At 42.7% G+C, this 16,381-nt stretch overlaps 1 protein-coding gene across 1 annotated transcript in view; it reads left to right on the top strand.

Moving 5' to 3' along the window:
- The first annotated feature begins 293 nt into the window (after positions 1-293).
- LOC115156297 (low-density lipoprotein receptor-related protein 1B-like) overlaps positions 294-16,381 on the top strand; it is a 575,728-nt gene continuing 559,640 nt past the window's right edge. Inside the window, exon 1 of the mRNA XM_029703749.1 lies at positions 294-378. Within this exon, the coding sequence (XP_029559609.1) occupies positions 294-378 (85 nt within the window). The remainder of the gene's footprint in view (positions 379-16,381) is intronic.

Here is a 16,381-nt window from a genome sequence, read left to right on the forward strand (position 1 = left end):
CACAATACTATGTGTTTAAATAAGCCAAGACGTGCAACATTATGTATCCTCCCACACTCCCACCCCCCGCCTCCCATTATTTGCCTCTCTCTTATACTGCCTCCCGTACGTCTGTTTAGCTGAACACCTAGCAGATAACTACAGATCTATGTGAATGTACAGAGTGAGGAAGTGTTGTTGATCCGTTCTGCATATTTCTCTTGGCATCCCTGAAGAACGACGTTCGATTAGGGGGGCTTTCCGAGACACCCGTGATAGAAGTGCTGTGGCTGTTTAATCCACACTCCGCAACGATGTCCGAATTTATAAACGCCTTTCTCACCATATCGGGATTATTTTCGTGCGTGAAGACCCTGACAGCCGTGAATGCAGAGCAAGGTAAGAGAATCAGGGAGGCAGGGGCGTAAGAGATGCGCAGTCCGATCAAACTTGCCTGGTTCACGCTTTACCCGTAGGCTACCGATGCATGCTACCGGAATAATTCAGTTGTCTACCATTATGTTTTAACATAATGTTCCTTTTATTCGCCCTTTGCTAGTCAGCATCATTGATGCCTAATTTACAAATTGCCCACTATGGTTCTGGCGAAGGTGCAAATGTGAATGGAATGGATTGACTCCCCATTCATTCCTATTTTTTGACACCGGACTCATTTAGTCAAAATTATGGTATTTGTGTATGGTGCATTTCTATTCAGAATGATGAAGTAATGTAACTTAATACTGAATTTACTCTGAATTTGATATGCATAAGTAGACTAGATCATAGTTCATGGAATATTGTGAGTGGACCGTGGAGCCCTGTGTTTTAGGGTGTAGGATGCAGCAGGTGACAACCGCAACATGGCATGCAGTGACACGCGCACGGTGTATTCATAATGATATGAGACCTTTCAAGAGCAAACGCCTTTTATTGGCATGAAGTAGCCTACATGAATGTTATTTTCTTTGTGTGGTTGTTACAAATGGGGTGTGTGCAACAGTGGTATAAATTGGGACATTCTTGTGAAAAGTGAATTAATTGGAGAGTGGATTTGGGATGCCCCCGTTCCATAAATCAGCTGATCAATTAGATCGTTTTGATGCTCTCTAAGATTCATTTTCTACCTTTCAGCTCATCTTTTGTTTTACTTTGTTGCTCTAGTTGCTGTGTTGTGAGGTAGGCAATAGAAATATAGAAAATGTAATCAAATACACCCAACAGAGCGTGGAAATACAATGGAAACTACAGTAATCACAGGAGGTGAGAGAAACAATGTTTACTTTAGTCTTTGAAATGAAACGATTAAATTGAAGCTCCAACTCCCGGTGGACGCCCTCCTGCTCAGACAAACCACCTGAAATGCAAAGAGAGCCTTGAGTTTGTGTTTTGTCAGCATTGCGCTGCTGCTATGACTCAGGCATCTCAAATCAAAGTAAGGAAATTGGTGTTATAGGCTTTGTAAGTTCGCATGGTGTTTCAAGTGCGATTGAATTTTGGCATGGATTTCTGTACAATTCAATAAAAACAGACATACACTCTGGGCACATGTATACACACACGTCATTTAGCAGATGCTCTTATCCAGAGCAACTTACAGTAGCAATACCACACATTTTCATTTGTACTGCTCTCCGTGAAAATCGAACCCACAACACTGGCGTTGCAAGTGCCATACTCTACCAACTGAGCCGCACACTCATACGACACATTTAATTATTTGTTATTTAAATAGTTATTTTCTCTGTGTTTGAGTTATTTCAAATACTATTTTCAAATACCTGTGCTACATGGGAGTGTATTTGAGTTAGAGAGCATTTGAGTATTTTCAAATTATTTCCAGGTGTATTTCCAAATCCAACTACTTTTCTTTTCAAATAAAACATATCTAAATGCATATCTATCTTTGAAAGTAATTGAAATACCCTAAATAGTATTTGAATCCAGGTCTAACACACGCATATCTAAAACGTTGTTGCTGAGATTTTCATGTATTTCACCATACTTTTGAGTGCTCTGTAGCAATGCGATATTGACCACCTTTTCCACAGAGGTTCATTTTCTTCAGGTCTGCACATTAAATAGTCTTATAAAACGGGTTGTTAGGATCCTGGATGCTGATTGGTTGATAAGCGGGCTTCACCTTGGGCCTAAGAACAGCCCCTAGCCAGGCGTTATCACACGATAATACCCGGATTCTCATGCATTATTGCTTAATTATGCGCACAGATGATAGACATATTTGGATACGACCATTAGAATAGCTAGAGTGAAATCCAGGTAGCTTCTAAAAAGAAACTATGAACTGGTCTGGTATCCATCCCCCTGTGAATACTTCTGTAGAAACTAATTATTCATGGGAGAGATGGAGGAACCTGTTCATAAAGAAGTCAAGATAACATTACATTTTGGATTTTATAGACCTTCAGCATGCCTGGGCAAAATACCAGATACTGGTAAAGTCATTTTGGTGTGAAGTTTTGATTTTAAATTACTGTTGGCTAATGGTTTCCCTCAGAAGAAAACCAAGGACTTTCCTGTAAGTATTCGGCTTGAGAAATGTATAATACAGTATATATGCACCCTTTTTATGATATTGTACTTTTTCTTAAATCAGTCCATGCCATCCTGCATTGAGCAGAGCAGCCAGGGGGTAGCAGTACAACGCTGAGCAGACACAATGATATGATTAGAGTTGAGGTAGCTATGGCCCAAACCAACCTGCTTTTATTTTATCACAGTACCCTTGATCTCATGTGGTGACCGCCATATTAGATAACCATCACTACATACAAACAGCTCAAGGTTGTTAGAAATGTATAGCCCCTTTTACCAAGCTGGGCGAAGGTTATATGTTTCACGGCACAGGACAGGAACAGTAATGTTTCCCTAATTAAATCTAATGAGATCAGAAAGGTTGCCTTCAGGGGCTAATTAGATTAAATGAGATGCTATCTATCAGAGTGAGCATTATGCTATGCTGGACTATCGTCCAATGGGACTGAAGGCGTTCCTGTTGACGGATACAAATCAGTAGTCAATATACAGAGCTATACAGCAAATTCTCCAGTTTTAAATCAACACTGAAAGAGTGGGACCATATGCACAATGGAACTATGGTTAAATTAACACACTGCTTAATGTAAAACCTTATTTGAATATATCCCAGAGTGTTTTAGCTTTTGAGTGAATTGTAGCGTTACTAGCCATGACTGTATTTGTTAGTGACAGAGACATGGTGCGGGAGAATCTGGCGCAATGACATCGGATTGATGTGAAGCAGAAGAATGCTAAATGCTCTTGCACTGTAATTGTTAAGCTGTGGAACGATCTGACCAAGACAATATTCTGAGGGCACGGGGGGAAGGAGATCAAGGTCCAGGGCCAGTTAATTCAATTCGTCCAGGACCTGTCTGCCAGACTGAGGAAAAAACGGCAGCAATTCACTCCGATCAGACAGTCACTTGAGTAAAAAGGAATCTAGTCCAACTCCGATTCCCGGCAGTACTGTGGGTATGGAAGGGAACACAGAGAATGGAGTTCACAAGCTCCGATGAAGCCCTGAACAGGCTGCAGGAAACCTTTCCAGTTGAAAGAGAGCCCAGTGCCCTGAGGAGAGGTGGAAAAAACACACTAGGCTACATACAGTGATGCCTAAGACCAGCTTATCGTAAATTGAGACAATATTCCTTCCCCCTCCCTCCAATACAATCTCTAGTGTCCCCAAGTAAGTGTTCTTCTCTAGGAAGTAACTATAGAATTAGCCGATGCCAATGAGATACATGGACACTGAAAGGACAATATAAAAGAGGAAATATAGAATGTAAGTCAATAACTTTCAGGGATTGTTCTATGGATGTGTGTGTGTGGGCAAGACGCTGTGAGTGAGTGTATGTGTGGTTATGAGTCTGTGCATATGAATGGAGAGTGAGGGAGGGGGAATGGGGATGTCTGTGGGAGGGCGGGTAGGAGAAAATGGGTGTGCTGAGGCGTGGGGTGTATGTTGTGTGTGGATGGATGGATGAGTGGGTGGATGTGTAGAGGGGTGTAGATGATCATGAGAAGAGGGGTAGGGGAAAAGACAGAGGTTGGGATAAACAGGGCCTGAGCGGGCAAAGGAGGAGATGTGGTTATAAGCTTAGCTGGGGGGGGGCAAGGGGGAGTAAAGATGGGAGGTGGGGATATGCTTGGCTTGGGGGGGACAAGGGGGAGTAAAGATGGGAGGTGGGGATACGCTTGTCTTGGGGGGGACAAGGGGGAGTAAAGATGGGAGGTGGGGATACGCTTGTCTTGGGGGGACATGGGGGAGTAAAGATGGGAGGTGGGGATACGCTTGTCTTGGGGGGGACAAGGGGGAGAAAAGATGGGAGGTGGGGATATGCTTGTCTTGGGGGGACATGGGGGAGTAAAGATGGCAGGTGGGGATAAGCTTGGTTTGGGTGGGGTAAAGGGGGGAGAACATGGAGGGGGTGTTGGAGAGGGATGGATTTGGTTTGGGAGAGAGAGAAGGAATCAGTATTTTGCTTTAAAAAAAAATGACTTGTAAACCCCGGGTAAAATGAATAAGAGTTCTGGACAGATTAGGAAAGGAAATCAAACCATTATTATTCCTTGTTTGTCATTGCAATTAAGATTTAATGGTGGTTATTGGTGAGAATGGAGAGGGGCTATTTCCGGGGGATTGGGATGGGGTGTCGGCAGGGCTTCAGACACTTTACTTAGGTGTGCGTGGGGCCTCCACTCATCCCATCTCAGTCTCTCTGCGCACCCACTCACCACAAAAATACTTTCACCAGCCACTGTACTTTAATTTATAAGGTAATATAAACCAACCACCGTATTTAAGGGGCAGTCTTTCTTCAAAATGTTGTACAATGCATCCAGTGTTTTTGTTGGTACATTAGGAGAGGAGTCGGAGCTAAAAAGCTCTAAAAAAGGCATAGCGCCTCAAGTACAGACATACTTTGTTTAAAAAAAGTTTTGGTCTGCTAAGCCCACAAATTCTATATATGTAATGTATACACTAACTATGAATTTATAATATGATCCTCCCATTCTATGGAATTCCCACCACCCTCATATGTCATGTCTGTTAAAAATGTTTTACTTTGTTCTTCAATGATAGACGGAACAGACAAGGTTAAGTTTGATTCTATACAAGTAATAGACCAACAAAATCCAACTTATCACATGGAATGTCCACGGGCTCCATGATGGGAGAAAAAAAGATGGTTCAGCGGTGGAAAAAGTATCCAATTGACATACTTGAGTAAAAGTAAAGATACCTTAAAAGAAAATGACTCAAGTAAAAGTGAAAGTCACCCAGTAAAATATGACTTGAGTAAAAGTCTAAAAGTATTTGGTTTTAAATATACTTTTGTATCAAAAGTAAATGTAATTGCTAAAGTATACTTAAGTATCGAAAGTAAAAGTATAAATCATTTCAAATTCCTTATGTAAAGCAAACCAGATGGCATCATTTTCTTATTATTAAAAAAAAATACAGATAGCCTGGGGCATGCTTCAACACCCAGACATAATTTACAAACAAAGCATGTCTTTAGTGAGTCTGCCAAATCAAAGGCAGTAGGGATGACCAGGGATGTTCTCTTGATAAATGTGTGAATTAGGCAATTTTCCTGTCCTGCTAAGCATTCAAAATTGAATGAGTACTTTTGGGTGTCAAGAAAAATGTACGGAGTAATAAAGTACATCATTTTCTTAAGTAATGTAGTGAAGTAAAAGTAACAAAAATATAAATAGTAAAGTAAAGTACAGATACCCCAAAAAACTACTTAAGTAGTACTTTCAAGTAGTTTTACTTAAAACTTCTTGGGGCTAGGGGGCAGTATTGAGAATTTTGAAAAAAATATGTGCCCATTTTTAACTGCCTCCTAAACCAACTCAGAAGCTAGGATATGCATATTATTGTTCAGGTTTGGATAGAAAACACTCTGAATTTTCTAAAACTGTTTGAATGGTGTCTGTAAGTATAACATAACTCATATGGCAGTCAAAACCCTGAGACAAATTCTGACAGGAAGTGGATACCTGATGTGTTGAATTACCTTTAAGCCTATGCCATTGAAACACACAGGGGCTTATTAGTCGTTGAGCACTTCCTATGGCTTCCACTAGATGTCACCAGTCTTTACAAAGTGGTTTGAATCTTCTACTGTGAGATCTGACCGAACAAGAGCCTTGGAACGGTGGTGGCCGATAAGACTCTGGCGCGCGAGTTCATGTTGGGTACTCTCGTTCCAATACGTTTTAAAAGAGAATGCAATCGTCCGCCTTGAATATTATTCAAGTTCTGGTTGAAAAAGGCACTAATGATTTATGCTATACAACGTTTGACATGTTTGAACGAACGTAAATATTTTTTTCCCCCTCTTTCATGAAGACAAGTCCGGCGGGCGTAGTTCATGTGCTAACACAGAGCTTTTTGGACATAAATTATGAGCTTTTTCGAACAAAACTACATTTGTTATGGACCTGGGATTCCTGGAAGTGACATCTGATGAAGAGAATCAAAGGTAATGGATTATTTATATAGTATTTTCGATTTTAGATCTCTCCAACATGGCGGTTAGTCTGTATCGCAAAGCGTATTTTTCTGGGCGCAGTGCTCAGATTATTGCAAAGTGTGATTTCCCAGTAAGGTTATTTTTAAATCTGGCAATGCGGTTGCGTTCAAGAGATGTAAATCTATAATTCTTTGAATGACAATATAATATTTTACCAATGTTTTCGAATAATAATTATTTAATTTGTTGTGCTGATTGACTGGCGGTATTGGAGGGAAAAGATTTCCTCAACATCAACGCCATAGTAAAACGCTGTTTTTGGATATAAATATGAACTTGATAGAACAAAAAATGCATGTATTGTCTAACATAATGTCCTAGGAGTGTCATCTGATGGAGATTGTCAAAGGTTAGTGCATAATTTTAGCTGGCTTTCTGCTTTTGGTGACGCGTGTCTTTGCATTGACAAAACATTACACACAGCTATTTTCAATGTACTGTCCTAACATAATCTAACTTTATGCTTTCGCCGTAAAGCCTTTTTGAAATCGGACAACGTGGTTAGATTAAGGAGATGTTTATCTTTCAAAGGGTGTAAGATAGTTGTATGTTTGAGAAATTTGAATGATGACATTTAATTGTTTTCAAATTTGGCGCTCTTGATATTTTACCTGTTGTTGATAGGGTGTACCAGGGGTGGGACGCATGCGTCCCACATAGCCCATAGAGGTTAAGAACTTTACACCACTGATATGGTTCTTGAACACCTAAAGAGATTGTCAGCAGATGTGTTTATGTTGTTGCAAGAGTTACATAAAAAAAGAGAAATTTAACTTTTAAAGAGGAGCTGGGTTGGAGAGGCCTATGCTGCTACTTACTGTAGTAACAGCAGAGGTGTAGAGATCCTGACAAATAATAATACACAATTTTCCCTTATATCCCAGCATATGGACCAAGAAGGCCATTTTCAAATGTTGAATTGTACATTACACTGTGAAAAATACACATCGATTTCATTGTACATCCAACCAGGAGCAAATCTGGTGTTTTTAGATAGAATTCCAGCTATATTAGATCAAATCCAGACAAGAACGATTATTTTAGCAAGTGACTGAAATCATACATTTGATAACATTGACAGATGTATTAATAAAAAAGGCAAATTTAGGGAGCCTGAAAATGTTCATCTCTACTATTCATGAATTTACAACATTTTTATTTCCCGAAATGCGTTCAACCATTTACTGCATAAAAAAATGCATGACATAGGGTACTTGGATAATTCTCCGGTATTACGCTTAATTACACCAATAGTAAGTATATTTAGAGACAGAATTTGGAGAATGAACAGATCACATCTTCCGGAACCAAATTTGTATTAAATACATAAACTAAAAAATGTAATTAAACAAAAATGACAAATGTGGACAGAGAAAAGCTGACCCCCGAAACAGTAATTTGGGATGCCTGTTGGGGATCGAGGGTAACCTTAATCCCTGTGACGGGATTGCTAGCTAGGCGGGAAATTCAAAACATCAACAATCTAATAATTTCAATTTCTCAAACAATCAACTATTTTACACCATTTAAAAGATAAACATCTCCTTAATCTAACCACATTGTTCGATTTTCAAAGAGGCTTTACGGCAAAAGCATAAAGTTAGATTATGTTAGGACAGTACATAACCAAAAAAGTACAAACATCCATTTTCAATTCAAGGACAGGCGTCACCAAAAGCAGAAAACCAGCAAAAATGATGCACTAACCTTTGACAATCTTCATCAGATGATACTCCTAGGACATTATGTTATACAATACATGCATTTTTTGTTCCATTAAGTTCATATTTATATCCAAAAACAGCATTTTACAGTGGCAGTGAAATTCCGATTTTTTTTTTCTCCCTCAAATGCTTCCGGTGAATCAGCGTTACAATTTACAAAATTACTATTCGAAAACATTGGTAAATTATAATATTGTCATTCAAAGAATTATAGATTAACATCTCGTAAATGCTACCGCATTGCCAGATTTCAAAATAACTTTACTGGGAAATCACACTTTGCAATAAACGGGGTGCTATGCTAAGAACAATAGGCTAGGATATACAGGATAGCACCATCTTGTAACCATCTAATATCAATAATACTATTGTAAATAATCCCTTACCTTTGATTATCTTCATCAGAAGGCACTTCCAGAAATCCCAGGTCCACAACAAATGTGGTTTCTTTTGACAAAGTTCATAATTTATGTCCAAATAACTCCAAGTTGTTCCATGTTGTTAGCGCGTTCAGTAGGTTCCTCAAAATGTAGGGCGGGGGGGGGGGGAAGTCACGACGAAAAGTAAAAAAAAAAATCTATTTACGTTCGTTCAAACATGTCAAACGTTGTTTAGCATCAATCTTTAGGGCCATTTTTAACGTGAAACATCAGTAATAGTTCAACCCGACCTCTCCTGTGTCTTGAAAAACGTTTTGAAAAATGTCTCGCCTCACATGAACTCACATGAACACGCAGGTGCGCACAATAATGAAGTGACGACATCCCAGGGACGTCAACTTCTCTTCCTTGTCATCCGGTATCTGTTCATCATAGACGCTTCAAGCAACTTTATAAAGATCGTTAACATCTAGTGGAAGCCGTAGGAAGTGCGAAATGAATCCTTTGTCACTGTGTGATCTATTAGCAATGACTCGAAAATAGTACAGCCACAAAATTCTAATTTCCTGCTTGTATTTTTCTCAGGTTTTTGCCTGCCATATGAGTATTGTTATACTTACAGACACCATTCAAACAGTTTTAGAAAATTCAGAGTGTTTTCTATCCAAATCTGTTAATAATATGCATATCCTAGCTTCTGAGTTGGTGTAGGAAGCAGTTAAAAATGGGCACATATTTTTTTCAAAATTCTCAATACTGCCCCCTAGCCCCAACAGGTTGGCGTATATTAGGGGAATGGTAATCTGATACTCAGCAAACGTTACATCTGATTTAGAAATAAAATAAATAAATCACTATCTTACAAAAAATTTCTTAATTTAAGCAGGAATATGTCGTCACGACTTCCTCCGAAGTCGGTCCATCTCCTTGTTCGTGCGACATTCGGCGGTCGACTTCACCGGTCTTCTAGCCATCTCCGATCCACCTTTCATTTTCCATTGGTTTTGTCTTGTCTTCCCACACACCTGGTTTCAATCCCATCAATTACGTTGTGTATTTAACCCTCTGTTCCCCACATGTCCTTGTCCGGTATTGTTTGTTTGTAAGTAAGTAAGTGCTTGTGCACGTTATGTTCTGGTGTGCGTCGGGTTATGTACCCATTTCTTATTGTTCTGTAATCCGATGGGTTTTTATTATTAAACTGAGCCGTTGGAACCGCAGTTTTTGCTCTCCTGCGTCTGACTTCTCTGCCAATACGCACCCCTTACATATGATCTTTAACTGTTTAACTGTTTAACTGTTTAACTACAGGTTAAACTCAAATAAAGCATACTACTTAATAGCAAATAAACCTGGTAAGTATCACACAGCTCTCACAAAACAAATACATGCTAAACCAGTTATAATTTTAAAAGATAAAGATACAAAAGCGGTAATTATATATAATGACAATTTTAAAAGTTTGTGAACATTTATATAAATCAGAATGAAATAACAGTGGGTTGGGTCCTATAGCCTTCTTAGACTCAACAACTCTGAAGCAACTATCAGCAGAACCAAAATGATCATCATTAACAGAGATCACCCAAGAAGAAATATTAGATACTGTTAAAACATTTGCATGTAGAAAAGCACAAGGATTGTATGGCTTTCCCATAGAATTCTATTCAACATTTTGCGACCAAGTAGCCCCCCTATTTACACAAATGACAACACACGTCACTTAATTCAGTACTTCCTAGTTCCATTTATCAAACAGTTATTTCTGTTATAATAAAACCAGAAAAATCTGGAGAGTAATTGAACCGCTTGCCGAGAGAATTAGAGAGGACCCAATTGTAGCAAGTATCAGTATTGGTAAACAGGAATATAAACTAAACTGATTTGCAGATGATCTCCTGATATACCTGACCAATCTTGAAAACTCAATGCCCCCTTTGCAAAAAATACTTCCAGAATGTTAAGAATTCTCAAGTTATAAAATGAATGCAACACGTCTGCCACACTGATCCTCAACACTGGGGCCCCTCAGAGGTGTGTATTTAGTCCCCTCCTGTACTCCCTGTTCACCCACGACTATGTGGCAAAACATGATTCCAACACTATCATTAAGTTTGCTGATGACACAACAGTGATAAGCCTGATCACTGACAACGATGAGACAGCCTTTAGGGAGGAGGTCAAAGAACTGGCAGTGTGGTGCCAGGTGTCATGACGTGACCCTTTCTGGGTATAGATTGTGGCCTCCCCCTCTCTCACTCTCTCCTACACCCAGGTTCTGTTATCTCAAGTCGTAAATTCCTGGCGGAGACTCTCTCCCCCTTTTCATGCAGAGAGTTTCACAGTAGAACAATGGAACTCCCGCCAAATTCTACTACATTCCAGAATTTGAGAACTGAACAACATCCATATTTTGGAGAATGTGTAAACGGTCGGTGGAGAAGCCAGGTACGACCCGATCTATTTTGATTCATGTTTGTGACCTCATGAAAGACACTACAGCCACATTACCCTAACTATGTTTATACAGGTGCCTCAGTTATAAGGTTTGCATCTAATTATTGAATTAAATGAGTGAGTAAAGATGAAACTATTTCTGAAATTCTGTAATGTTATGTTAATCCTTTGTGAGAGAATTGTATTCCCTTTAACGTTTCACTAAGTCATTGGCCCGCCCCCGTGAGCACAGACATGATTAGGCGTCATAGAACCGCCTTTTCTACTGTTACAAATAAAAGCCCCTCCTAAGAAAATCCTCTTCAGACTGAGCAAACCCACAGTGTGAACTGTGATTACGAATAGTTTAGACCACGCATACCTCGTTGTAAGCTGAGGTGGCACAGGTTTGAGTACCAAGACTGGAAAACCATACCACGTGGTGCATTGGCTGCATGGCTGGAAATGGTTAAACTCTGAGACTATCAATCCCTACAGAATTAGAGCAAATCTTAGAAACTAATTACTAGTCTGCAGCTCGAAATTATGTCAACCTGGGATGCGAATACCGACAACCACCGAAACATCTATTCTATGAGAACATTTCTGAATGGTTCTCTGACGTATCCATTCTAACCACGAAATACTTTGATCTTCAGGGAAACAGAAAGAGAGAGAGAGACTCAGATGAACACTCCAGCAACGGACTGACGATTCCAACAGAGATCACAAGGACACATGGGCATAAATATATACTGATTGCAATTATTTCCGAATGAGTGAGCGTTCATGTGCAAAGGATTAGCATTTCAATGAATATAATTATCAACTGTGTGATCCCTTTTGTCTTTCCCGCTCTCTCTCCATCCACACCCTTTCCCGCTCTCTCTCCATCCACACCACACTTCCCTTTGTCCATCAAGCCGTCATATCGGCTTAACCCACTAGGGAATCTTCCCTATCCTTTGTTAGTAACATATATCTACTGTTTGTTTGTTTATGCATTTCTGTGATTATTTAGTTAGTTAGTTAGTAACAAAATGATTTAGCCAATTGGATTATGGTTGATTTATAGTAAAGGCTGGGTTCGTGCAGATAACCAACAATTTACGATGTTTGAAATGAGACTGACGTGAGGTAAAGAATAATTCATTAATAGAAGACTAATTGATCAGATATTAAAATATCTGAAGAGTTATATTCGGAAAATTATAACTTTGTAATCTGAAGATTTTCCGTGGTGCCCCAACTTCCTAGTTAATTACATTTACGTGATTAGTTTAATCACATAATAATAACTACAGAGAATTGATCTGATAAAATAACAGTCTTCACTTTTAATGATGCCAAAGACACGATACAGGACAAAACCTTTCCCTCAATGTGAGCAAGACAATGGCGTTGATCGTGGACTACAGGAAAAGGTGGGCCGAACAGGCCCCCATTAACATCAATGGGGCTGCAGTGGAGCGGGTCGAGAGTTTCAAGTTCCTGGTGTCCACATCACCAGCGAACGATGTGTAACTTTTAGTTAACTAAGCAAGTCATTTAAGAACAAATTCTTATTTACAATGATGGCCTTCCCCGGCCAAACCTGGGTCAATTGTGCGCCGCCCTTTGGGACTACCAATCACAGCCTGATGTGATGCAGCCTGGATTTGAACCAGGGACTACAGTGATGCCTCTTGCACTGAGATGCTGTGCCACTCGGGAGCCCCGAGCCCTGAACTATCATGGTCCTAACACAAAGACAGTCGTGAAGAGGACACAACAAAATCTTTTCCCCCTCAGGAGACTGAAAATATTTGGCATGGGTCCCCAGATCCTCAAAACGTTCTACAGATGCACCATTGAGAGCATCCTGACCGGTTGCATCACCGCCTGGTATGTCAATTGCTCAGCATCTGACCGTAAGGCACTACAGAGGGTAGTGTGTACGGCCCAGTACATCACTGGGGCCAAGCTTCCTGCCATCCCGACTGCTGAACAATTAATCAAATGGCCACCGGACTATTACATTGACACCCCCATTCCATTTGTTTTGTACACTGCTGCTACCCGCTGTTTATTATCTATGCATGGTTACTTCACCCCTAGCTACATGCACAAATTACCTCAACTAACCTGTACCCCTGCACACTGACTCTGTACCGGTGCCCCCTGTATTTAGCCTCGTTATTGTTATGTTGTTGTGTTACTTTTTATTATTTATTTATTTTCTTTTTTACTTTGGTTTATTTGGTAAATATTTTCTTAAACTCTTCTTGAACTGCACTGTTGGTTAAGGGCTTGTAAGTAAGCATTTAACGGTAAGGTCTACACCTGTTGTATTCGGCGCATGTGACAAAAAGTTTAATTTGATTGAATGTGTGTAACGTTTGTCGTCGGGAGACGAGGAAGCGGACCAAAACGCAGCTGGGAGCGAATACATGTTTATTTAACACACTAGAATTAAACATGTACACAAAATCAAGGAAAAACTGCCAATACGTTACGTGCTCAAATAACGAGACAACAACCCACAAACATCGTGGGGGAAAAGGAACTTAAATGTGATTCCCAATCAGACTTCACAAGCGACAGCTGTCTGATTGGGAAATCACCCCCGAGCCCAACATAGAAATAAAACACAAAGAAAGGCTATAACCAAAACATAGAAAATAAAGCATAGAAATGCCACACCCTGACCAAAATAGCAGAGTTCACCTGGTCAGGGCGTGACAGTACCCCCCCTCCAACGGTGCGTAGTCCCGGCGCACCAAACTAAAGTCTATTAGGGGGGGGACCCGGGTGGGCGCCTCACCCTCGGTGGAGGCTCTGGCCCCGGGCGTGTTTCTCCCCCTGCCTCCACCCTAGCCCTACCCCTCTGGCCCGGACTGGACCACTGTGGAGCGGCATGCTCAGGCTCCGGAGCGGAGCCGTCGACCGGAACATGATTGGGCACCGGTGGACCAGACACGGGCCGTGCCGGACTGTGGACACGCACCGTGGGCTTGGTGCGGGGAACAGGAACGGGCCGGACAGGACTGTGGACACGCACCGTGGGCTTGGTGCGGGGAACAGGGACGGGCCGGACAGGACTGTGGACACGCACCGTGGGCTTGGTGCGGGGAACAGGGACGGGCCGGACAGGACTGTGGACACGCATCGTGGGCTTGGTGCGGGGAACAGGGATGGGCCGGACAGGACTGGGGACACGCACCACTAACCTGGTGCGGGGAGCAGGGACGGGCCGGACAGGACTGGGGACACGCACCACTAACCTGGTGCGGGGAGCAGGGACGGGCCGGGCCGGACTGGGGACACGCACCACTAACCTGGTGCGGGGAGCAGGGACGGGCCGGACAGGACTGGGGACACGCACCACTAACCTGGTGCGGGGAGCAGGGACGGGCCGGACAGGACTGGGGACACGCACCACTGACTTGGTGCGGGGAGCAGGGACGGGCCGGACCGGACTGGGGACACGCACCACTGACTTGGTGCGGGGAGCAGGGACGGGCCAGACAGGACTGGGGACACGCACCACTAACCTGGTGCGGGGAGCAGGGACGGGCCGGACAGGACTGGGGACACGCACCACTAACCTGGTGCGGGGAGCAGGGACGGGCCGGACAGGACTGGGGACACGCACCACTAACCTGGTGCGGGGAGCAGGGACGGGCCAGACAGGACTGTGAACACGTACTGGTGACCTGAAGCGTGGAGCCGGTTTAGCCACTCGTCCTGGCTGGATGCCCATCCTAGCACGGCATGTGCTGGGCATGTCCACCGGACGCACTGGGCTGTGCGGGCGCACTGGCGACACAGCGCGCAACTCTGCATACCATGGCTTGGTGCGGGGAGCAGGGACGGGCCGGACAGGACTGGGGACACGCACCGTGGGCTTGGTGCGGGGAACAGGAACGGGCCAGACAGGACTGTGAACACGCACTGGTGACCTGAAGCGTGGAGCCGGTTTAGCCACTCGTCCTGGCTGGATGCCCATCCTAGCACGGCATGTGCTGGGCATGTCCACCGGACGCACCGGGCTGTGCGGGCGCACTGGCGACACAGCGCGCAACTCAGCATACCATGGCTCCTCCAGATCTTCCCTCTGCAGGTCCTCAATCAAACGCCTCATCTCCTTCTCTTCCTCCGCCGTCATCCCCCACGAGAGCAGTGGTCTGGGCTCTTCCTCTGCCCTTCCGGACCACCCCATTAGCCCCCCCAAAAAAAATTCTTGGGGCTGTTTTCCGGGCCTCCTCGACCGCCGCCTGCGACTCCGTCTACCGGCTGGCTTTTCCTCCTCGACCTGGGTCCGCCAGGGTCCTTTCCCCGACATGATCTCCTCCCAGGTCCAGAACTCCTTTCCCTCGCGAGCCCATCTCTCGCGCTCCTTTTCCTCCCGCTGCTTGGTCCTGGTTCGGTGGGTTGTTCTGTAACGTTTGTCGTCGGGAGACGAGGAAGCGGACCAAAACGCAGCTGGGAGCGAATACATGTTTATTTAACACACTAGAATTAAACATGTACACAAAATCAAGGAAAAACTGCCAATACGTTACGTGCTCAAATAACGAGACAACAACCCACAAACATCGTGGGGGAAAAGGAACTTAAATGTGATTCCCAATCAGACTTCACAAGCGACAGCTGTCTGATTGGGAAATCACCCCCGAGCCCAACATAGAAATAAAACACAAAGAAAGGCTATAACCAAAACAGAAAATAAAGCATAGAAATGCCACACCCTGACCAAAATAGCAGAGTTCACCTGGTCAGGGCGTGACAATGTGAAGAAAAAAAATAATGTCAATAAAAAATAATGATAACTCATAATCTACTCATGATCTTTATGTGGACCACAAAAAATATACATTTTTTAGGATGGTTGATAAGTGACAAACAACAAATATATACTGCTCAAAAAAACAAAGGGAACACTTAAACAACACAATGTAACTCCAAGTCAATCACACTTCTGTGAAATCAAACTGTCCACTTAGGAAGCAACACTGATTGACAATAAATTTCACATGCTGTTGTGCAAATGGAATAGACAACAGGTGGAAATTATAGGCAATTAGCAAGACACCCCCAATAAAGGAGTGGTTCTGCAGGTGGTAACCACAGACCACTTCTCAGTTCCTATGCTTCCTGGCTGTTGTTTTAGCCACTTTTGAATGCTGGCGGTGCTTTCACTCTAGTGGTAGCATGGAGTCTACAACCCACACAAGTGGCTCAGGTAGTGCAGCTCATCCAGGATGGCACATCAATGCGAGCTGTGGCAAGAAGG

This window comes from Salmo trutta, chromosome 20, assembly GCF_901001165.1.
Source record: "Salmo trutta chromosome 20, fSalTru1.1, whole genome shotgun sequence".
Classification (NCBI taxonomy): Eukaryota; Metazoa; Chordata; class Actinopteri; order Salmoniformes; family Salmonidae; genus Salmo; species Salmo trutta.